The sequence below is a fragment of the Podarcis vaucheri genome, assembly GCF_965113315.1.
Source record: "Podarcis vaucheri genome assembly, chromosome: 3".
NCBI classification, from domain to species: Eukaryota; Metazoa; Chordata; class Lepidosauria; order Squamata; family Lacertidae; genus Podarcis; species Podarcis vaucheri.
Window position 1 is genome coordinate 6,701,616 of NC_138761.1, and position 24,535 is coordinate 6,726,150.

Genomic DNA, 24,535 nt, shown 5'->3' on the forward strand with positions numbered 1-24,535 from the left:
GGCCCTCCTTCCTGTGCCTCTTCCCTGAGAGATCTGGAGAGAACGGGGCCTTTTCTGCGCTGGCTCCCCATTTGTGGAATGCTCTCCCCAGGGAGGCTCACTTGGTTCCTTCATTACATATATTTAGGCACCAGAGAAAAATGTTTTCCTATCACCAAAGCTTGGGCTGATTAACATCCTTTGGCCTTTTTAAATGTGTTCGTGAGAGAGTGGGGTTATTGGAGGTTATTTGTTTTGGTTTTACTACGTATTTTGTGTTCCCATTTTCAATGTTTATGTTATAAAGCACCTCTGTGGTCATCTGCAAGGGATTCCCACACAGAGGGGTTCATGTTGCTAGCCTTCATGTCATGTCTGCAGACAACTTACTCCTTAACTTAAAGAAAACAAAAGAGATCATTGTGGACTTTAGGAAATGTAAATTGAATATTCAGCCACTTATTACTGAGGGGAAGTGCGTGGAACAGGTCTCGGTGTTTCGATTTCTGGGAATGGAGTTGAGAGACGACCTAACCTGAAGAAGAAAAAGAAGAAGAAGAGTTTGGATTTGATATCCCGCCTTTCACTCCGTTTTAAGGAGTCTCAAAGCGGCTAACATTCTCCTTTCCCTTCCCCCTGGGGAAGGGAACAGCAAAGACCTGGTGAAGAGAGCACAGCAGAGGTTATATTTTCTGAGAATCCTCCAGAAAAACAATATCTCAAAGGACCTGTTGATGGCATTTTACCATTGCACTGTGGAGAGCGTATTAACTTATGGTCTGTGTGTGTGGTTTGAGAGCTGCACGGCCAGGGAAAAAACAATGCTATCCAGGGTTGTAAAGACTGCAGAGAGAATAATTGGGTGCACTCTTCCCACCTTAGATCAAATCTATGCTGCCAGGTACCATAAGAAAGCGGCAGAGATAGCACAGGATAGTACGCACCCCAGAAATGATCTCTTTCAGCTTCTGCCTTCTGGAAGAAGGTATAGGGTTTTAAAGGCCAGGACTAGCCGCCTGAGAAACAGTTTCTACGCAAATGCAATTCTGGTTCTAAACGCAGCATAAGGGGTCTCTGTAGTATAGTGTATTTTAAAATGGGGTTTTAGAGTTTTTAGGGGTTTTTAGGGGTTTTTGAATGTTTTATGTAGTTTTATGTAGTTTTGTGGTAGTTTTATGTAGCTTTGTGGTAGTTTTATGTAGTTTTTCAATTTCATTGTTCTGCAAGGGACAATGACAATAAAGATATCGTAATCGTAATCATAATTGTAATCTTTGTAGCTCAGAGCTGGTCTGCCAACAGGCCTGGCACCTGGCGCCAGCTCCCCATGGAAACTAGTTAAGCACCCATAAGTGCTCACCTAGTCAGCCAAAACCATCACCTAGAAAAAGGGACTAGTTTGACAAGCTTGCTCTTATACATTTTACCCACAAGGCATCATCCAGATTGATCCCCCAAATTTGTAATAATACTGTTTGTCTCTAGTCTTCTTTCTGGTGTGTTGGCAAAAAAAGTGCATTTATTCGTAAAAATGATATTAGGAAAAATTGCTTGTGAAGGCTCACTGTGTTGTTCTTGTTGTTGTTGTTGTTTTAACTGGTGTGGAAATGTGGGGGACTCAACTGACGACTGGAAAAAGAGAGAACCAGAGAGAAACCAAAAGAGATGAGCCCATCCCTAGTAAAATCACTGCTTCTTTCAATGTGCATTGTTTATTTATAAACATTGCTTTATTTTCACAGCGACGGGGACTGGTGGCTAGCAAAATCTCTTACAACCGGGCACAAAGGCTACATACCCAGCAATTTTGTGGCCCGTGTAAACAGCCTGGAAGAAGAAAAGTAAGGAGGCCTCTTTGGGTTTGGGGGCATCTATCATCTATCATCTAACATTACCAACTTGAGGGACCCCAACTGATATTTTGAGACATGTGAAGATCTGTGGTGAAAAGTTTGCAATCATCAAGGCCAGGGTTTTGCTGTGTTGTTGTTTTTTAAAAAATTGTGGCCTGATTTGGTATATCATGAGGTTCTAATTCCTTTTTCCTCTACATATTATCTACCTCCCTATGCAAGTTAGTCCTCTAAGGATGCATAAACAAGGTACATTTAAACCCCCAAGAATCCCAGGAAATGTAGCTAGTTTTGGGTGCTGGAAACTGAAGTTCAGTGATATGTAAACTACAGTTCCCATGCTTCTTTGGGGAAGCCATGTGCTTTAGATGTATGGTGTGTCCGCAGCCTAACTCAGTTTTTATGCACCTCTGTTGTCTTCTGACTTCCAGTCTTTCCCTTAAAAAAACAAAAACGGTGAGCCTTATGGTACCATAGATGTTAAAATCTCATGTTCTACCAATTGAGTTAAAAACGGTGATCAATTGCTCTGCCTGCAAAAAAAAAGGTAATTAGGAATTAAAACCCTACCACTAATCTCCCACCCCAGAACAGGAACTGAATCATTAAAGGCTGATTCAGGAATGCCATAGGAACAGGAAATTTCTAACTAAAGGGACAAAAGCTGGACCTTCATTTCTTAGTGGTGATTTCTGCTCTTGCTGTTGTTTAAAAATGATAATAAATCTCCCTTTCTCAGGTGGTTTTTTAAAGGCCTGAGCAGAAAAGAAACCGAACGCCTCTTGCTAGCACCTGGCAATGTGATGGGGTCATTTCTGATCAGGGAAAGCGAAACTAATCCAGGTAAGAATCTGGGAATGTATTTTGCAGAATGACAACGGAAAAGTTCTCTCGCTGTTCCAGCAACATCAGAAACACCATTAATATACTGGAGTATTTGGAAAATAAACCAGCTCCTTTGATGCTGGTGGATGCAGAAAAGGCGTTTGACAATGTCTCGTGGAGTTTTATGAAAGTGCAAATAAACCTCATGGGATTCGTTCCATTTCTGCATCTCTTGCATGTTTTGACTTTTCCTCATAGAGGAGTCGCCCCATTCCCTTGATCGTTCTGCTTGCCCTTTACTGAAACTTTTGCAGCTCCACAACACCCTTTCTGGGTTGGAGGTGACCCCGAATTCTAGCAGGCCACCCTTTGCCCATAGTGACAAATTTTGAGTTGCATTCAGTTAGCAGACAACTGCAAATTTGAACAGAACCAGATCAGAGTAGGCAGAAATCTCATGACTTTCCCCATGGCTTCTGGTGCTAGATGGTTTTTGCAATCACAGAGTTGAAAGGTAACCCAAGGGTCATCTAGTCCAACCCCCTGCAAATGCAGGAATTTCAACAGGTGACTTGTTAACATGGAACCACGTGCAACGCATTTCATATGGTTGTGTTTTTTAAAAAAAAGAAATAGAAAAAAAGCTTTATTAGGTTTTACAATTTTATATTCAACACAATCATCGTAAACAGAATAAAAAATTCATGAATCTAGATATTTCCCCACCTCCCTTCCATGGACTTTCTCCAACCTCCTCTTCTGGTTCTTTAAGTATTTATTACTTCTGCTTAATATATCTACCTTGATTTTAAAATCTTTCAACTAAATATTCTTATATTCTTATTATTTTTATACCATATCTTCCCAAATTACATCTTACATTTTTTTATTTCCCCAATTACTGCTCCTTGACTTATACACTTTTTTTCCTTAATTGTAAGTGTTTACCCAAACTCTGCTAGTGAGTCTACTTCTTTACAATATTTCTGTAAGTACATCATAAACAGTTCCCAGTCTTTTTTGAAATCTTTATTGTCCTTGTCTCTGAGTTTTCCCGTAAGCTTCGCCATTTCGGCATAGTCCATAAATTTTGCTTGCCATTCTTCTTTCGTTGGTATCTTGTCGACCTTCCATTTTGGAGCTAGTAAAATCCTAGCCTCTGTTGTATCACACATGAATAACACACACATTTCATATGGTTAATTGGCTGATGGCAAGCATGGGGCTCACGTGACCCTCCAGAGATTCATAGAATCATCAAATTGTAGAGTTGGCAGGGGACCTATAGGGTCATCCAGTCCAACCCCCTACAATGCAGGGATCAAAGATGAAGAATCCCTGACAGGCGGCCCTCCAAACTCTGCTTTAAAAGCTCCACTGAAGGAGAGTCCACCACCTTCTGAAAGAGTCTGATCCATAACTTAGCATTTCCTACCATCAGAAGGTTCTTCCTGTTCACGAGCTAACAAGGACTTGCTCACAAATTTATTGACAGCTGCACAAATTATTATCGCCAGGAAGCAGAAGGGGCAAGCAGAATATAAAATGGAAGGGTGGTATAAAGAGGGGTAAAGGTAAAGGGACCCCTGACCATTAGGTCCAGTCATGGCCGACTCTGGGTTTGCAGCGCTCGTCTCGCTTTATTGGCCAAGGGAGCCGGCGAACAGCTTCCAGGTCATGTGGCCAGCATGACTAAGCCGCTTCTGGCAAACCAGAGCAGCGCACGGAAACGCTGTTTACCTTCCCGGTGGAGTGGTACCTATTTATCTACTTGCACTTTGACGTGCTTTTGAACTGGTAGGTTGGCAGGAGCAGGGACCAAGCAACAGGAACTCACCCTGTGGCAGGGATTCGAACCGCCGACCTTCTGATCAGCAAGCCCTAGGCTCTGTGGTTTAACCCACAGCGCCACCTGCTTCCCTGTTCACAGGCTAACAAGGACTTGCTCACAAATTTACTGACAGCTGCAAGAATTATTATCACCAGGAAGCGGAAGGGGCAAGCAGAATATAAAATGGAAGGATGGTATAAAGAGGGGTGGGATCTAGCTATTAATGGTAAATTAATCAATGTGCCATTAAGGTAAGACAGGGAGTGTGCAGGAGAAATGATTTTTGAGGAGATATGTGAGAGCGTTTGTAGAGTTTGTACTGTTAAAACGGAAAAGGGGTCAAACCAATTTTAGGAGGTTGGATCATTACAATGGAATCGTCTCAGTTGTGGAGTGCACATGTTTATTCTTATTTATTTATTTATTTATTTATTTATGATTATTGCTTTAATTAAAAATAAATAAAATGGATGGGGGGGTTCTTCCTAATATTTAGTTGGAATTTCCTTTCTTAATCAATTTGAATCCATTGGTTTGGGTCCTGCCCACTGGAGCAGTAGGAAACAAGCAGTTCCTGGACTACAGCTCTTATTGTCCCCACATTGCCTGGGGCTGGTGCGAGTTTGAATCCAGGACCACCAGAAAAATGCATTGCGAAACGATGTTCCTGCCAACAGAAATGTTTAGAAACACATTCCTGCAACAACAGATAATACCTATTTTTGTGTCTCCTTTTCCAGGTGCCTTTTCCCTTTCCATCAGGGACTACACATCTCAAGGGGATGTCATCAAACATTATCAAATCCGCTCTCTGGACCATGGGGGATATTACATCTGCCCAAGGACCACATTCCCTACGCTGCAGGAGCTTGTCAAACATTATTCTTGTAAGTTGCCCTTAATTTGGGATGGGAGAGGAATTTGATTCGGTTCACAGAGAAAGTCAAGTGTACCTAATTCACAGTTTCGGAATCAATGTGAGAGCCAAAACATACCCATCCTTTGAAATTCGTACACATGCAAATTTTGCAGTCCAGTTCTCCAACCAAGTGTGCCTTTGAAAAATGAATATATTCATGAAAACAGCACGCAAACATGGGGAAATGTGTACATTGGTCAAAACTGCATACAAACATGTCTTTATTAGGAGAAACCTGAACTAGAGTGCTGATGAATTTTAATAAGGATTTTTTTTAAAAAAAATCAAAAAATCTGCAAAGTGCTGCAGGAATGTTGAGAACTGAAGATTCGACCACTAAAGGAGGACAAATTTCAAACAATTTGACTTACTATATGCAGAGCAATAAGACTATATCATATTCCCTATTTGTCTTTTCATTTCCCCCCTTATGTTCTCTCTCTCCCTCCCTCTCTCATCTTTCACCTTTCTCTTTCTCCCTCTCTCTACTTTTTCTTTTTCTCACTTTCTATCAAAATTGAACTGTGGGCAAACATGTTGAACTAAGGCCCTTTCCAGACAACACTCTCTATTGAGCATCCTTCCTGATTTGTTTTCCTGGGGAGTTTAGGCAACTTTGCATCAACTCAAGAATCAATGCAAACTGTCCACCGACGCATTTTTCTCCATTAAAGTTCCTTATCCCGAAGAGTCTGATGTTTTGAGGAAGCAAGTTTGTTGTACCAGAGCAGCAAACCATCTTTCCCTGTGCTACCTAAATTTAGAGGGATCTCATTGAATCCCACCCGAAAATAGCAGGTGTTCTAAGCGAGGAAAATGGGACAAAACACTGTAATATCTGGAGATGGGAAGACATGGAGGGAAATGGGGAGTTTGTACTCAATACCTGTTGTAAAAAAATAAAAATGAAATAAACTATGTAGGAGGAGGAATAGGATTACTACAACCATGTTCTGCCCTGACCTGATCTCAGACCTTTTTCTTCTGCTTCCGGTGCCCCTGCACAGCTTACGAAGATGGCTTGTGTCAACTGCTACAGCAGCCGTGCATCTCTCTGGTTCCACAAAGGCCGTGGACCACCGATGAATGGGAGATTCCTCGGGAAACACTGAAACTTGTCAAGAAGCTGGGAGCAGGCCAGTTTGGAGAGGTTTGGATGGGTAAGCCGAGATTCATATAACACCAGTCCTGAAAGACTTACCATATTTTTCGCTCCATAAGACGCACCTTTTCCCTCCTAAAAAGTAAGGGGAAATGTGTGTGCATCTTATGGAGCGAACGCAGGCGGGAGGCTCTCTTCAGTGCTCCCTTTCACAAGCTGTGTGGAGCGTGTGTGCGGCTCTTGGGGGCTTTTCCCCGAGGAGGGAGAAGGGCAGCCCGTCAGTCCGGGAGGTGGGGGAAGGGACTGACGGGCAGCCCTCTGTCCCTTCCCACACCTCCCGAAAAAGCCAACAAGAGCCGCTGCCAGGCTCTGCTCAGCTCTCCCTTGTAAGGGCTCCCTTTCGTTCCTCATTCCGCTTTGCAGGGAAGCCAGCAGAAGAGGCGCTGTGCAGCTATCGCTCTTGCTCTGCTGGCTTCAGCGAGAGCTGCACAGCTTGCTCTGCTGGCTTCTCAGCGAAGCAGGAGGAGGGACGGAAGGGTTTAAAGCAAGAAAAGCAAGAGCCGCTTACATGCTCTGTGCAGAATATTTTTTTCCTTGCTTTCCCCCTCTAAAAACTAGGTGTGTCTTATGGTCAGGTGCATCTTATGGAACAAAAAATACGGTACATTGGCTCCCAGTACATTTCCGAGCACAATTCAAAGTGTTCGTGCTGACCTTGAAAGCCCTAAACGGCCTTGGCCCAGTATACCTGAAGGAGCGTCTCCAACCCCATCGTTCTGCCCGGACACTGAGGTCCAGCTCTGAGGGCCTTCTGGTGGTTCCCTCATTGCAAGAAGTGAGGTTACAGGGAACCAGGCAGAGAGCCTTCTAGGTGGTAACACCTACTCTCCCAACAGATGTCAAGGAGATAGAGAACTACACAACTTTTAGAAGACATCAAAAGTCAGCCCTGTTTAGGGAAGTTTTTAATGTTTGATATTTTGTCGCTTTTTTATTCTTTTTGGAGCTGCCCAGAGTGGCTGGGAAAACCCAGCCAGATGGGTGAGGTATAAATAATAAATTTTATTATTGTTATTGTTATTATTATTATTAGTGTTGCCTGGAATTGTCATATCTGGAAAAGGTGTAAAAACGGATATGGGTTTTGGAGTTCAGCTGGAAGGATCTGAGCTTCCAAAAGGTGGCAGGGCCTTCTGTCCTTCATTCGCCCCATTTTTTTCCTTCTGTAGGTTATTACAAGAATAATGTGAAGGTGGCAGTGAAGACCCTGAAAGAAGGCAGCATGGCTCCAGATGCCTTCTTGGCCGAAGCCAACTTGATGAAGAGGCTTCAGCATAGCAAGCTCGTTCGTCTGCACGCCGTGGTCACTCAGCAGCCGATTTACATCGTAACAGAATACATGGCCAACGGTAACCAACTCCCTTGGGATCTCAGCTAATTATATTGATCCGCAGTGGAATGGAGAATCTGGGTCTCCTTGATTTCAGTCGATACCTTCTTGCCAGTATAGGAAAATGAAAGCACCCCGGAAATGACTGGCAGAATCTGAGACCAGGGAGAGGAGACGGTGGAGGAAGATTGGAAGAAATTTAAAATTTATTTGCAGAAATATTGTAAAATTTATGAATGTTAAGGACATTGAAATGAATTGCAGCGGTTTTAGCAACAAAGTAAAATGTAAGATTGGATTAACAACAGATAAATTAATAGGATATGAATTTGCTGAATTAATTTCTAAAAAGGGATACAAGAATGGGAGACGTGAGGAAGTCCGGAAAATAAGTTAATTGAAGATGAGAAATTAAGAAAGAGGGAATTTTTGTTTTTTGTTACTATATGTGCTTTTATCTCTTTTTTCTTTTTCTTTTGATGTGTTTGGTGTTGGTATTTTTATATTGTGTTTTTTTTTTCTTTTGTGATGTTGTATTTTCTCTGTTTTTGTATGTTTTTTGTTGTGAAAACCTAATAAAATATTTTTTTTTAAAAAAAAGGAAAATGAAAGCACCCAAATCACAGCATTTCGAACATACTGTAATGCCAAGTTAAAAATGCATTGTGCTTATATACAATCTAAGGCAGAGTTTTCCAAACGTTTCATGTTGGTCACACACTTTTTAGACACACATCATTTCGTGAGACAGTAATTCAGTTGTACAGTCATACCTTGGTTGGCAAACGTCGTGGTACTCGGACATTTTGGCTCCTGAAAGCCATAAACCTGGAAGTGAATGTTCTGGTTTGCAAACGTTCTTTGGAACAGCAAATGTCCAATGGGGCTTCCAGGGCTTCTGATTGGCTGCAGGAGCTTCCTGCAGCCAATTGGAAGCCGTGCTTTGGTTTCCAAACGTTTCCATGATGGAGCGTTTACATGACACACCTACACATTGCAGCCAACACACTAACGTGTTGAGGCACACAGTTTAAAAAGCTCTGATCTAAGGATAGGGACAAACCAAGGTGCAATTAATTTAAAGGTCTTCGCAGCAGAATAGGGAAGACTGTTTCTCTTATGATTTTGTTCAGGTTAGCCAATAAGTAGTCCAAATATCTTTCAGATGTCCTTTTTGGGTATTTCTGTAGGATAAATAATCTATTTCATTCATCTCTATTTTATATTTTGTGTTTTTTAGATTGCAATTTTATGTTGTAAACTGCCCTGAGATCTACAGGTATAGGACAGTATACTAGCAACAACAACAACAGCGTTAAGGTCCTCAAACTAGAATTTGTTGCTTGCTTTATTACCCTAACGTACATTAGGAATATTCTCTTCTATTACTCTCTTAGAAAAGGATTTGACATTAAAAACATGGGAGACTTCATCCAATACCATTGCACATTGAAAGGTCTTTGGGAAGTGAATAATCTTGATTTCTCCTCCTTTTCAGGCTGCTTGCTGGATTTCTTGAAATCAGAGGAAGGAAGGAAGTTGACTCTCCCCAAACTTATAGACTCCTCAGCCCAGGTGAGTGGAATCATTCACCTTAAACCTTGTAATTGAAAAAGGTCTTGATAGAGTGGTGCATGCTCTAGTTATCTCCCTCTTGGACTACTGCAATGCGCTCTACGTGCGGCTACCTTTGAAGGTGACCCGGAAACTACAATTAATCCAGAATGCGGCAGCTAGACTGGTGACTGGGAGTGGCCACCGAGACCACATAACACTGGTCTTGAAAGACCTACATTGGCTCCCAGTACGTTTCCGAGCACAATTCAAAGTGTTGGTGTTGACCTATAAAGCCCTAGACGGCCTTGGCCCAGTGTACCTGAAGGAGCGTCTCCACCCCCATCGTTCTGCCTGGACGCTGAGGTCCAGCACCGAGGGCCTTCTGGCGGTTCCCTCATTGCGAGAAGCAAAGCTACAGGGAACCAGGCAGAGGGCCTTCTCGGTAGTGGCGCCTGCCCTGTGGAACGCCCTCCCAGCAGATGTCAAAGTGATAAACAATGTGTGACATTTTAATGTATTTTTTGTCTCTGTGGAAGCCACCCAGAGTGGTTGGGGAAACCCAGCCAGATGGGCGGGGTACAAATAAATTATTATTATTATTATTATTATTATTATTATTATTATTATTATTATTATTATTATTATTATATTTCCCTGAACTTGAGAGCTACGCATGTGGCTCTCTGGCCATCCTGAATGTTGCTTTCTTTGAAGCCTGAACTTCTGAGAGGAGAATGTTTTGAGCAAAGTATATAGCAAGGGGTCTTCTGGATTTGAGGAGAAGCAAACTTAGAAATTGTTACAGAAAAATCTAGGTGTGAGGCTGCTCAGTTACCCAGCTGGTCAGGCAGAGCCCGCAGGTCCCTGCGGAATAAAGGAAGGATTCCAGCCACCAACCGGAGCAAATAGCTGTAGACCAAAGTTTATTGCGCAACAGGTTCAAAGAGGAAATTTGAACCCCGAGGATGGGGTGACAAAGACTTTAAAAACTTTCTCACCATATCTCAGAATACAGTTTGTGCAGCATCATTGATATATCATTGCTACATCACTGACATGTCACAAAAGGGGAGGGGTAGACAGGGTTTACACTACCGTATTTTTTGCACCATAGCACTCACTTTTTTCCTCCTAGAAAGTAAGGGGAAATGTCTGTGCGTGTTATGGAGTGAATGCCTACGGATGACAGGGGGATCTGCTGCAGTTGTGAGCAGAGGATCCATGGTTACAGCCTGCACCAAAAAAATCACGCACCCACTGTTGCCTGGGGCCACAATGGTGCAAAAACATGGTTACAAAGCATGGATCCACATGGATCCTCAGGATTTTTGCACTGGGCCACCCCAAACTCACCGTCAGATCACATGTCTGTGGCTGCAGCATGAACCACAAAAATCATACATCCACTGTTTCGTTTAGAATATTTTTTTTCTTGTTTTCCTCCTCTCAAAACTATGTGTGTGTTATGGTCAGGTGCGTGTTATAGAGCGAAAAATACGGTAGTTTAACCTTGGCAAACATGTCCAGACAAGTCCTTGGTAGAAGATTAGCATAAGCAGACATGGCAGGGCAAGACTCAGGTATAGGATTAGCATAGGCAAACACCTCTGAAGTCCCACCACCCAAAATACAATAGAACTTCCTTTGCATGTCTGGAATCCTTGGCAAATCTGGCGATGGGATTAGGCTTTCCTTGGCTAACAATCAGCTCAGCAATTGTCACCTCTGGCAACTTCCTGGAGTTCCTTTCAAGGGGAAAATAGCTTTGGAATGGAGGAAACTGACAAAGGAGTTGATTTTATATTATTTTTAAAGCTAGGTAACTTCCCTGAGCTGTCAAGTTGAAAGGATACATTCAGGCATAATATCTGTAACATTTAACTTTAAAGATGTTCCTGCCCCCCCCCCCCGCCATAATTTCCGTAACAGAAATGCACACTCAGAGGTCAGAACTGCACATAAATTTAATGCCGTCATTTGGATTTCATTGGGTGGGAGGAGTTTGGGAGTATGCCCTGCAATTTTAGTGAATGGCAAGGTTTGGAGTGAGACCTTCACTCCTTGAATAGACAGTAAGGTGCAATGCAGTGTATCCAGCAACAACGTCCAGTGGCAAGTATTGTCAGAACGGTGTTGTTTGCATGAGCTGACCACTCGGGCGCAGAGCGCGTAGGCGGAATCTGCAAATAGAAAGTTATCGGTGTATACGTCGTCCTGTGGTCAGTCCCTCTCTCCCTCCCTCCCCTCTGCTTGTGTGAGCTGAGAGGAAACAAGCCATCTATCTCATTAACATCAGGACAGGAAGCGACACCCATTTTCCACTGAGGCGAGTGGCATTTGAGCTGAAAGCTTGAGCATGTCGAATATCTGTGGAAAATGTATCTTCATATCCTGTTCAAAACCACAAGAAAGATGCAAGGTGGCAAAAAAAAAACCCCACAAAAAAACCTACCACAAAATCTCTGCGGTCTGGAAAATTGTTGTGCCCTTTGAGGCAGAACTAAACAAAAGAGGGTCTCACCATCTTTCGACAACCTTCTTTATATACAATTTGTTCTGCGCCGGTTAAAGGCTGGGGTTGGAGGGATTTCTCTCTTACGTGTTGCTCTGTTGATGGCAGACGTTTTTAGAGAAGTTTTTAGGGAAGTTTTTAATGTTTAATGCTGTATCATATTTTTAATATTCAGTTGGGAGCTGCCCAGATGGGTGGGGTATAAATTATTATTATTATTATTATTATTATTATTATTATTATTATTAAACATATGCATGTCTTGTGTCGTATATTAAGGATGTAAGAGGAACCAAACTGGATCAGACCAAAGGTCTGGGACAACCCAGTCAGGTGGGCGGCATAACAACAACAACAACAAATTTTCATCATCAACAGCATCATAACCCAGCTTGGGATTTTGGAGAATTCATACAAAAGCAGAAATGGGAGCAAAATTTGTTCACGCAATCATCCCATGTCTGAAATGGAAATAAGTCTGGAGAATGCGATCAGTATTCATAGTTGTTGTTGCTTTCATTCCGCAAACCATACGCAATCATTTCCCCTCAATCTGCATTGTGTTGAAAGGAGTGGGGCACAATAGTAATAGCAGTGTAATTCATGTAATTAATTATATGAGCCACCTGATGGGCGGCGAGACAAATAATGTACTTTTTGGAATAAGCTGAAACTGCAGCGGAATGGAAGCGGTGCTGCAAGAGAAGAATACAGGGGGTGGGCAATGATTCCTTCTTACATCCCTAAGTCCAGCACCTTCTTTCCCAAAGAGGCCAGTCGGTTGCCTCTGGGAAGCCCATAAGCAGAGCCTGAGACCATAGCACCCTCCTACTTACAACCCCCAGCAGCCGGGATATAGAGGCATACTGTCTCTGGTACTGGAGCTAATAAGGACTGACTCCTGGTTCTAATGTTAAATGGAGAATAAGAATACTAGAGCTCAGCAGGGGTCTCCAGCGAAGCACAATGTTGGAAGATGCAAGCCAAACAAAGCAGAGTACTTTTTTCACAAATCACATAGCTAAAGTACAGAATTCTCTTCCTCGAGAGGTCGTGGTAGCCACCAAGTTTAAAGGTAAAGGTAAAGGTAAAGGGACCCCTGACCATTAGGTCCAGTTGCAGCCGACTCTGGGGTTGCAGCGTACATCTTGCTTTATTGGCCGAGGGAGCCAGCGTACAGCTTCTGGGTCATGTGGCCAGCATGACTAAGCTGCTTCTGGCGAACTAGAGCAGTGCACGGAAACGGCGTTTACCTTCCTGCCAGAGTGGTACCTATTTATCTACTTGCACTTTGGTGTGCTTTCGAACTGCTAAGCTGGCAGGAGCAGGGACCGAGCAACGGGAGCTCACCCCATCGCGGGGATTCGAACTGCCGACCTTCTGATCAGCAAGTCCTAGGCTCTGTGGTTTAACCCACAGCGCCACCCGCATCCCTTGCCACGAAGTTTAGATGGCTTTAAAAGAGGATGAGGCCAATTCAAGGAGGAGAATGCTATCGGTGGTGGCTGTGTTCTATGTCCATTGCGGGAAAAGTGATTGGGAATGCTGGCTGATTTTTGGAGGGTGGGATGAATGGAAAACCCAGTTGGAAGGGGAATCAATTTGAGTGCCTGGAATCCTGAACAGCAAGCACTGCATTTTACAACATTGAGGTATGGAATAGATGGGCCGTTAGCCTGATCTAGCAGGCTGTGATTATAAGATAAAACTTTTATTCGCATTAGCCAATGGCCATAGCAAGAGTAAAACATTACAGTATATGCAGAAAAGGAAATTTGATATAAGAGCACAATTTAAAGTCCTGAATCAGCCGTCAGTTAGTGGCCCTTGTTCTGATCGCCCCTGCTATGAACCTAGCAGCCTTTGCTGTTATCTGCTCATTTTGATAGAAGAAAGGGCATTGTGGCAGTGGCTGGGCGCCCTGGGATGGTTAGTACGAGTGGGGTGATGATCTCGTTCCTCAGGTCTTTGTAGAGAGTGCAAGACAGGAGGACGTGTGCCGCTGTTTCGGTGCTACCGTCTCCACAGGGGCAAAGGCGTTTCTCAGGTGGGATCTTTTGGAATCGACCCTCGAGTACCGCAGATGGCAAAACATCCAGTCTTGCAAGTGTAAAAGCACCTCTGTATTTTGGGGTAATAAGTTTGTGCAGATATGAGGCCAGAGAATCAAAATGGAGAGGTAGAAAATGAACATACCAAGGGCAGAATTTCCTTATAGTGGCCAGGTTGTTCTGATGCTCGATATCTTTTAGGCATTGACTAATTAGATGTTTGCTTTAGTAGGGCCCATAGTGGGTAGGTGTTGTGGGGACTGAGTTGCATATCCAGCTTGTGAACTTTATTGCATGTGATAGCATGCATCCATCCATCGAGTCATTATACCTGTATCCTACTTTACAGAAATTTCCTCCTATTGTGACTTAATACTAAAATCTACACCAATGTAATTAGACATGTGTTGGTGTTTGTATGTGGGTTGGAGAGAGGGTGGTACTGTTTCTTTTGTCCCCCTAACAGTTGATAATAAAGGCTTCTGGTAAGGGTCCCTGGTCCGTATTGGTAGGGATGAAACCCCTGGTATTTCCAGATAAGGTTGTGGTAGAAATATGATTCAGTTTAAGGATGCATTTACCTCATTTGCATTTTTCAAAACACTGTGCGAACCAAAACACAAGCGTCCTTTAAATTCACACTTCTCTTGAAGGAATGGGTTTCCCAAACCCAAAACTGACTGTGCAGGCATTTTTAAACTGCACCAAAATCCCCATTTCTCCTTAGCTAAAATGCATAAACTTTAGCCGTTGAGCAAATGCAAAACAAGAACACAGCTCTCTCTCCCTTATCAGTTTGACGGCAAGACTGGCCTTGACTTTACCAGTAGAACAGACACAGACATATCTTATGTTCTGATCACAAATGTCGGGGAGACCCAAGTCTGGGACTAATGCCAGAGCATGTTCTCGGAAGTAGTGACCTTTTGCTCCAAGATAGGAGTAGGAACAGGAATATCCTTTTATGGTCAGGAGTGCAGGAAGGAAATCCCTTTTATGGTTGAGAGTACCAGAGCAGGAACATATGTGATGTCAACCTGCATACATAGGCTGGCGTGGTTGGAAGGAGGGAGAGGGTGCCTGGAGGATATAAATACTGCATGAATCTTGTCATTTCTTTGGACTTGCTGTGGACTAATCACGCAAGTGCCTTCTGCTATCCGGAGAGCAGAATAAACTCTTTCTTTGAACCAACTTGGTGTCATTTTGACTTCCTTCCTCCTGTCCCGGAGCAACGCAGACCCAATCAGTGAACTCCAATAAGGCTACACTCTGAATTTTTCAGTGCAGCTCTCCAGCCAAATAATGTGCACCAAAATCCATATATTAGGGTAAAGTGTGGCCACATTAGTGGAAATAACATCAAAATTGGATTTTTTCAAAAGAAAAAAAATGCTTGCAAAAAATGTACATGTTAGGTTGTTGTTGTTGTTTTAAAGTTATTATTACCACTGCTATTACAAATTGTTTCCTATGAAGCATCTCAAAGCAATTTCACAATGTACTGTTAATGAATTTTCATGAGGGCTTTTAAAAGAGTAAATAAATACATGGCACGTCGATGTGGAAATCTGGTACAATGACCTTAGGATTGGAAGTGAGAAACTGAGAGAAACCAGAATAGCCAGATTCACTCATCCCTATGAGCCCCAGAGGCATCCTTCTCTGTGATTTCCATGCAGTTGTATTCCATTATTTTCCTTCTTCCTTACAGGTCGCTGAAGGGATGGCGTACATTGAGAGAATGAACTCCATCCACAGAGACCTCAGGGCAGCCAACATCCTCGTCTCGGAGACCCTCTGTTGCAAAGTTGCAGACTTTGGCCTGGCTAGGATCATAGAAAATGAGTACCTCGCGAAAGAAGGTTGGTACGACGCTTAGGACTTTGTGGTTTAGTCATTTAGTCGTATCCGACTCTTCGTGACCCCATGGACCAGAGCACGCCAGGCACTCCTGTCTTCATGGATCACTGCCTTGCCATGGCGAAGGGGCTTGAATAACTCAGAGAAGCTATGAGCTATGGCGTGCAGGGCCACCCAAGATGGACAGGTCATAGTGGACAGTTTTGACCAAACGTGATCCACCTGGAGCAGGAACCAGCAAGCCACTCCATTTGTGCTAATGGAGTCTGAACTGGCAGCGACTGACCAGAAAACAGATATCAGGGTCATAGAAAAACACTAGCATATGGAAATTGTGCTATTTCCTATGTGCTAGCTTTCCATGTGCAGAAAAGTGCTGTCTACCTCCATTTGTAGTATGAATTGCTGAAGTCCAGGAATGCATCCTATTTTCCCCTAGAGATTGACCCCCTCCAACTAACCAGGGAAAGGCTTGCTGAGACTTTTTACCAGAGAATACAAGTCAGCCCAAATCCTTTCCCAAGCTAAAAGAACGGGCTGACACCATCCGCTCAAAGTGTGTCACCATTTTTTATACCTGTCACCCCCAAATCTCTGGTCACTGTCATCTCCACCCCCATTGTCCAGACCGGGCACTGAGGTCAAGCTCCGAAGGCCTTGTGGTGGTTCCCTCATTGCGAGAAGTGAGGTTACAGGGAACCAGGCAGAGGGCCTTCTCGGTGGTGGCGCCCGCCCTGTGGAATGCCCTCCCAGCAGATGTTAAAGAGATAAGGAACTACACAACTTTTAGAAGACATCTGAAAGCAGCCCTGTTTAGGGAAGCTTTTAATGTTTGATGTGTTATCACATTTTAAATATTCTGTTGGGAGCTGGCCAGAGTGGGGAAACCCAGCCAAATGGGCGGGGTGTATATATATAAAGGTAAAGGGGCCTCTGACCATTAGGTCCAGTTGTGACCGACTCTGGGGTTGCGGCGCTCATCTCGCATTATTGGCCGGGGGATCCGGTATACAGCTTCCGGGTTATGTGGCCAGCATGACTAAGCCACTTCTGGCGAACCAGAGCAGCGCACGGAAACGCCGTTTACCTTCCCGCCGGAATGGTACCTATTTATCTATTTGCACTTTGACATGCTTTCGAACTGCTATGTTGGCAGGAGCAGGGACCGAGCAACGGGAGCTCACCCTGTCAAGGGGATTCGAACGGCCAACCTTCTGATCAGCAAGTCCTAGGCTCTGTGGTTTAACCCACAGTACCACCCACGTGCCTGTGTGTGTGTGTGTGTGTGTGTGTGTGTGTGTGTATAATTATCATCTTCATCATCTCCTATATGTTCCTGCCTGAGCCCTGAGCCTAGCTGAGTGAGGTCCACCTTTATACAGTATTATCTCGTTCCCTCTGATAAATCAAATTAACTTTATTTCCTTACATTTATATTCTGCCGTTGTCCCATCAAGAACCCCAGGTGGCCTGCTTCATCATTCCTATGTGGTCTCCCATCCTTGCTTCAGCAAGGTGGTGACCTCATGTGCCACACCCCTGAGGGGGTCTTTATGGAGCGTTTCCTCAGCTTCCCCGTCTCTTCTCTCCTCTCGTCTGGCCAGCCCAGAGGGACTATTCGCCTGGGGAGCTTGTGGCCAGGGCTGCTGCAATAAACAGCTGTGCAAGCCTTTGGGAGTTAGAGATGGGAGAGGTTCCTCAGAGGAGGGAGGGAAGGGAAGAGGGACAGAGGCCAGTGTTGACCGCAGCACCCTTGACCATCATGCAAGGACCCCTACGGTACCACAGCACACTGGTTGAAAACCACTGATTTACAGTATATGTTTAAACTAAGATGGTGGGTTTTCCCCCTCCCTTTCCATCTCGTCTTTTCTCTTTCTTTTCTTTGTCATATTTATAATTTGAAATCAATAAGAACAACAAAAACACATGAATTTACCCTTTCTCGACAGGTGCCAAATTTCCTATCAAATGGACAGCACCAGAAGCAATTAACTATGGAGTTTTCACGATCAAATCCGACGTTTGGTCTTTTGGAATTCTCCTCACTGAAATCATCACCTATGGAAGGTGCCCCTACCCCGGTACGGTAGTTTGCATTAGAGCATCATTTGTTACTCCGAGCCAAGGATCATTAATTGATTATTGATTATCTGTTATCCATTCGCTCCGCTGATGTTTTAGCAAGTCTTCATTCTATTTTCTTTATTAATAATTTGTATTAAATTTTCAAATTTTCCATTTCAAATTAAGCATCTTTTATTATACCACACATCCATTGGCTTCCCTCCCTCCCCTTCCAAGGTTCATTTAACTTATCAACCATTCCTGCATGTTTTAATATATCCATCTAATTTAATTTTCCTATCTTACATCAGTTCAAAATATGTGAGTGAGTAGGTGCCATCAAGAGTAAGGCCCTGCTCCTATACCATACAGTATGGACCTGGTGCTAAGATGGAAGGTCCTCTCCCACCGAACACAGTGATTGGTTATGGGGCAAGTAAGGGATGAGACAATGGGTCTCAGGTGGCGCTGTGGGTTAAACCACAGAGCCTAGGGCTTGCTGATCAGAAGGTTGGCGGTTCAAATCCTCGTGACAGGGTGAGCTCCCATTGCTCAGTCCCAGCTCAGTCCCAGCTCCTAAAGCATGTCAAAGTGCAAGTAGATAAATAGGTACCGCTCCGGCGGGAAGGTAAACAGCGTTTCCATGTGCTGCTCTGGTTTGCCAGAAGTGGCATTATTATTATTAATAATAATAATAATAATAATAATACCCCGCCCATCTGGCTGGGTTTCCCCAGCCACTCTGGGTGGCTTCCAACAGAACACTAAAATACAATAATGTATTAAACATTAAAAGCTTCCATAGTCATGCTGGCCACACGACCCAGAAGCTGTTCCCTCGGCCAATAAAGCGAGATGATCACTGCAACCCCAGAGTCGTCCACGACTGGACCTCATGGTCAGGGGTCCCTTTACCTTTAAGGGATGACACAACATTTTTCAGTATCAATTCTTTCTCTCCTTTCCACAGCTATGACCAATCCTGAAGTCATCCAACACCTACAGAAGGGTTACCGGATGCCCCGTCCAGAAAACTGCCCAGCTGAACTCTATGCAGTCATGTTGAAATGCTGGAAGAACAATCCTGAAGAGAGACCCACGTTCGAATACCTCCAGTCCACCCTTGAGGACTTTTACACGGCCACGGAAGCGCAGTACGAAGCTCAGCCCAATTCTTCCTGAGCAGCGACAAGGGTAAAAAAACCCTTGTGGGATGCTGGCAAGAGGGGTGTGTGGACTCGCTTCCGAAGCAGACTTTGCTGGACGCTGGGCATTTCTGTTCCTCCACGGCTACCTTTGGTCTTCACCCCGTTCTCAAGGTCCCCTGCGAGACCAGGAGTTGAAATGGATTTTGTTCCGGGCCAGTCCTAAAGGAGAGGATTTGAGAAGAGGAGACTCAACCGCCTCTTAGATCGGACTCCGTTGCCTGTCCCAAAACTGTCCTTACCGATTAAACAATAACTTAAACTTGGGTTACCAGATGTCCCCGGGGACAGTCCCCGGATTTGCAAATCTGTCCCCAAACAAATTCCGTCCCTGGAATGTCCCCAGATTTGCAAATCTGTCCCCAGGAAACGTGGCAGCGGCAGCCTCAGCAGCCCAGAGCCTGGTAGCACAGTTGGCTCTGGCTGGCTTCAGGAGCTGCTCGCTGCCATGGCGCCTGCCATTTTTCCTCTCTGGAAGTCCCCATATGACGAGTCTTGTGTGCTGTACTGGGAATGTCCAGCGGTACAGATCTCCTGCCCCTATTCCCCTTTGTTCTGACTGATTGGGGGAGGCTCGGGAGCTGCAGGCGGGCGGCTGTTGCCCAGTTTTTTAAAAACTCTGCGCATTTATGTTTCACAGGGTGCGAAAGAAGGGCCTTGCACCTTTAGTGTGGTGTAGTGGTTAAGAGCAGTGAACTCGTAATCTGGTAAACTGGGTTCACGTCTCCGCTGCTCCACATGCAGCTGCTGGGTGACCTTGGGCCAGTCACACTTCTTTGAGGTCTCTCAGCCCCACTCACTTCACAGAGTGTTTGTTGTGGGGGAGGAAGGGAAAGGAGAATGTTAGCCGCTTTGAGACTCCTTCGGGTAGTGATAAAGCGGGATATCAAATCCAAAGTCATCATCTTCTTCTATATGATATGCATGTGTGCTTGGGCCCAGGGTCTTTTGCCTCACCATCCCCACTACTGACTCCCTGTTGCTATTCAGCTTCAAAAAAGAAAAGAAAAGAAAAGAAAAGAAAGTGTCCCCGGATTCATTGAAAAAAAATCTGGTAACCATAACTTAAACTGCCAAGGGTGGATCTATAATCAGGCATAAGGAAAGGGCACATGAGGGCAAAACAGGATCTCACCTCCGCTGGTCAAATCCTTTATTCCATGTGCCTGCAGGCTCATCCGTCCTAATTGTTGTTGTTGTTGTTGTTGTTTTGTCATTTAGTCGTGTCCAACTCTTCATGACCCCATGGACCAGAGCACGCCAGGCACTCCCGTCTTCCACTGCCTCCCGCAGTTTGGTCAAACTCATGTTAGTAGCTTCGAGAACACTGTCCAACCATCTCGTCCTCTGTCATCCCCTTCTCCTTGTGCCCTCCATCTTTCCCAACATCAGGGTCTTTTCCAGGGAGTCTTCTCATCTCATTAGGTGGCCAAAGTCTTGGAGCCTCAGCTTCAGGATCTGTCCTTCCAGTGAGCACTCAGAGCTGATTTCCTTCAGAATGGATAGGTTTGATCTTCTTGCAGTCCATGGGACTCTGAAGAGTCTCCTCCAGCACCATAATTCAAAAGCATCCATTCTTCAGCGATCAGCCTTCTTTATGGTCCAGCTCTCACTTCCATACATCTGTCCACAAGGAAAGGCATTCTAAGGTGCTATTCTTGCAGGTGCCCACTAGGTGTCTCTCTCACCTCACATACCTTAGACAGGACTAGGGGGAGGTGTTACAAATGAGGGCTTTTAAGGAAGTATTCAGATGATCCTGCTCTGCAACAGTGAGAGCAATAGCTCCTTCTCCCAGAGGTTATATACAAATTCCCCTGCCCCGAAAGGTCTGTTAACATCCTTTATAATCCCATCGTTCCAGTTAACGACCTAGAAGAGGAACTGTGCCTCTAGCAGAAATGGTGGTTTGGTGGGCACAGTAAAGAATTTTTCTGGGTTCTGAAGATGATCCATTGGCCCCTTATGTTGTGGCGTTCCTATTGACAAGGATTAAGGTTGAATCCCGACAAGACAGAAGTACAATTTTGGGGGGACAGGGTAAGAGGTGTAAGAGGACTCCCTGGTCCTGAATGGGGTAACTGTGCCCCTGAAGGACCAGGTGCGCAGCCTGGGAGTCATTTTGGACTCACAGCTGTCCATGGAGGCACAGGTCAAATCTGTATCCAGGGCTGCTGTTTACCAGCTCTATCTGGGACGCAGGCTGAGACCCTACCTTCCTGCAGACTGTCTTGCCAGAGTGGTACATGCCATGGGCATAGCCAAGGGAAGGCAGGGAGTGGCAGCTGCTCCCCCACCCCACCCCACCCCCGCTCCAGATCAAGTAAAACAATAGAAATACTCAGTGCTTTTTTTTCTTTAAAATCATGTTTAGGTGAACTCTCATTTTGACTCAAAAAACCCCACCATTTTATAGTTCAAAACGGGGGAAATAAATACAGTAAATGGACAAAAGTACAAAGATTCACAAAATGTTTAGGGGTATGCGTGCCCACAGAAAAAAGCACTGGGAATACTTAACTAACTGACCAATCACATCGGTTCTGCCCCCCCAAAAAAAATCCTGCCCCCCCCCAAAGAAATCCTGGCTACACCCATGCTATGTGACCTGGCTACCTCCCACTTGGACTACTGTTACATGGGTCTACCTTGGAAGGTGACTCAGAAACTACAACTAATCCAGAATGCAGCAGCTAGACTGGTGACTGGGAGCGACCGCAGAGACCACATAACACCGGTCTTGAAAGACCTGCATTGGCTCCCAGTACGTTTCCGAGCACAATTCAAAGTGTTGGTGCTGAACTTTAAAGCCCTAAACGGCCTCGGCCCAGTATACCTGAAGGAGCGTCTCCACCCCCATTGTCCAGCCCAGACACTGAGGTCCAGCTCCGAGGGGCTTACTGTGAGAAGTGAGGTTACAGGGAATCAGGCAGAGGGCCTTGTCGGTAGTGGCACCTGCACTGTGGAACACCCTCCCATCAGATGTCAAAGAGAAATACAATTACCAACTTCAGAAGACATCTGAAGACAGCCCTGTTTAGGGAAGCTTTTAATGTTTAATAGGTTATTGCATTTTAATATTCTGTTGGAAACTGCCCAGAGTGGCTGGGGAAACCTAGCCAGATGGGCAGGGTATAAATAATAAATTATTATTATTATATTATAAGATAATAATCAGGCATCCAAACAACAATGGCCCTAGCCTGACGTAGGCTAGTCCAGGAATTCTTTTGCAGCTTGTATTTCACACCCCAAATAATCAAAATGCTACCATTTATTATTTTCAAGGGTTTAGGGCTTCCCCCATCTAGAACACCAGCTTTAAAAGAGGATTCGACAAAGGGCTACCAACAGCTACCAGCAATTATGGCTATGCTATGTCTTTGCAGCTGGAGGCAGAGATGCTTTTGAACACCAGGAGCGAGTGTTTTTGTTCCTGGTTTCCCATAAGCATCTGGCTGGCTGCTGCGAGAACAGGGTGCTGGACCACTGACTCGATCCAAAGGGGTCTTCTAATGCTCTTACGCCCCATCGCATTCGGCCATTCAGATTTCCTCTTAGAAGTCTCGGCTGGAATGCCAGGGAGAGGAGACGAGCGGGAGGGGAAAAGGGCTCATAAATTACTGGCTAAAGCCACTGTCACATCAAGGCAAGGGCAATTTATACAAGCTGCCGCAAGGTTATTAAAGATCAGAGGGTAACTAACCTCGGACACAGCTACCTCTGAAGTGTGTCGTGTCCGAGGGCGCTTGATACATGCTTGGGCTTTGACCTGGAGGCAACCCCCTCTGACCCCTGCTTTATCAGAAGGAGAGCAAGCCCTGGGGTGGCCTGAGGACCACCTAGCATGTAACCTGAAGGGCACAAGGAGAAGCGATAGCAAAGGATCAGCCAGTGTCGGGACTGACGGAGGAGAATGCGAGGTGGTACACTCTGAGCTGGGAAGTCTGTGGTCCAGAAATTACCTTGAGCTGCTCGCTCGCTCGCCCACTCACTCACTCATGAAAGGTATAAAAAATAGTATGGTGATGATGATGATGATGATGATACCCCACGCATCTGACTGGGTTGCCCTAGCCACTCTGAGCAGCTTCCAGCATATACAGAAACATAATAAAACATCAAACGTCGAACACTTCCCTGTACTGCCTGGTTCCCTGTAACTTCACTTCTCGCAGGGACAGAACCGCCAGAAGGCCCTCGGCACTGGACCTCAGTGTCCAGGCAGAATGATGGGGGTGGAGACGCTCCTTCAGGTAAACTGGGCCAAGGCCGTTGAGGGCTTTCAAGGTCAGCACCAACACTTTGAATTGTGCTCGGAAACATACTGGGAGCCATTGTAGGTCTTTCAAGACTGGTGTTATATGGTCTTGGCGGCCGCCCCCAGTCCCCAGTCTAGCTGCCGCATTCTGGATTAGTTGCAGTTTCCGGGTCACCTTCAAAGGTAGCCCACATAGAGCACATTGCAGTATTCCAAGCGATCTTTCCAGTTTAAGAATGGAAGGCATAATACTGGTGGTCAACAAAAGAGGTTTAAAGACTCTCTCAAGGCAAATCTTTGTGATGGTCTGGGAATTTGATTCAAAGGCTGAACTGGAGGAATCCCAGCCTGCACAGGAGTCCCCGCCTCCAGGGCCAGCTGAATTGGGGCAGGGCCTTGATTCTGAAGTGCCTGCACCTGTGCCGGATCCTCAGGAGCAGGCACCAGGTGAATCCACTCTGGCTCCGGAGGTGGTTGAGGACTCAGTGCCTACAGGTGAGTCTCCCCCTGGGTCCAGTAACCCTTCAGCCTCTCCTGAACTGCAGAGGCTCAGGGCAGAGAGGCGGAGGGAACTGGTTTATCCCAGGAGGAGTGCTCGCCTTAAGGCCAGGAGAGGCAGGTCTCCTGGGGGCCGGGACCGCCCCTGGCCTCAGAGAAGATAAAGGCCAGTCAGCCCAGTCCCAGGTTGTGGGAGCAACGTCGTTGAAGAGCTGTTTCGGCCCGCACCCAGTCCAGTTCCCCCAGAGTTCCTGCCCTTGCCCGGCTCCTTTCTGTGGACCCCGCTTCGCCCGTGGAGGACTGTCTGCCGACCCCCGACTCAGGTCCTGGACCTCGCCCCACGGTAACCTCCCCCCTGGACCAGCACACTTTGAAAATGGGGTATAAACACCAACAACTGGGAAATACTGGCCTGCGAGAGCTCCAATAGGAGAACAGCCTTTACCAAAGGTGTTATGGATTTTGAAGATGCTCAAACTCAGGACGAAAGGCAGAAATGTGCTAAGAGGAAGGCACACTTGGCAAATCCATACCATCATCAACTCCCATCAGGAAACCTACCTCTCCACTGTGGAAGGACAAGTGGATCCAGAATTGGCCTCCACAATCGCTTACGGGCACA

The 24,535-nt window shown here is 45.3% G+C and overlaps 1 protein-coding gene and 1 long non-coding RNA gene across 3 annotated transcripts in view; one reads left to right on the plus strand and one right to left on the minus strand.

Annotated features, from left to right (window-relative positions):
* The window catches only part of BLK (BLK proto-oncogene, Src family tyrosine kinase), a 38,513-nt gene extending 19,365 nt beyond the window's left edge, over window positions 1–19,148 (plus strand). For both annotated transcript variants that reach the window (XM_082217678.1, XM_082217677.1), the window contains exons 5-13: window positions 1,722–1,820; window positions 2,572–2,675; window positions 5,229–5,375; window positions 6,415–6,567; window positions 7,739–7,918; window positions 9,398–9,474; window positions 15,734–15,884; window positions 17,835–17,966; window positions 18,920–19,148. In XM_082217678.1, coding sequence (XP_082073804.1) covers window positions 1,722–1,820; window positions 2,572–2,675; window positions 5,229–5,375; window positions 6,415–6,567; window positions 7,739–7,918; window positions 9,398–9,474; window positions 15,734–15,884; window positions 17,835–17,966; window positions 18,920–19,131 — 1,255 coding nt within the window. In that variant the 3' untranslated portion in view covers window positions 19,132–19,148. The remainder of the gene's footprint in view (window positions 1–1,721; window positions 1,821–2,571; window positions 2,676–5,228; window positions 5,376–6,414; window positions 6,568–7,738; window positions 7,919–9,397; window positions 9,475–15,733; window positions 15,885–17,834; window positions 17,967–18,919) is intronic.
* LOC309529640 overlaps window positions 1–24,535 on the minus strand; it is a 350,951-nt gene that overhangs the window by 152,450 nt on the left and 173,966 nt on the right. The gene's annotated exons all lie outside the window — the stretch shown is intronic.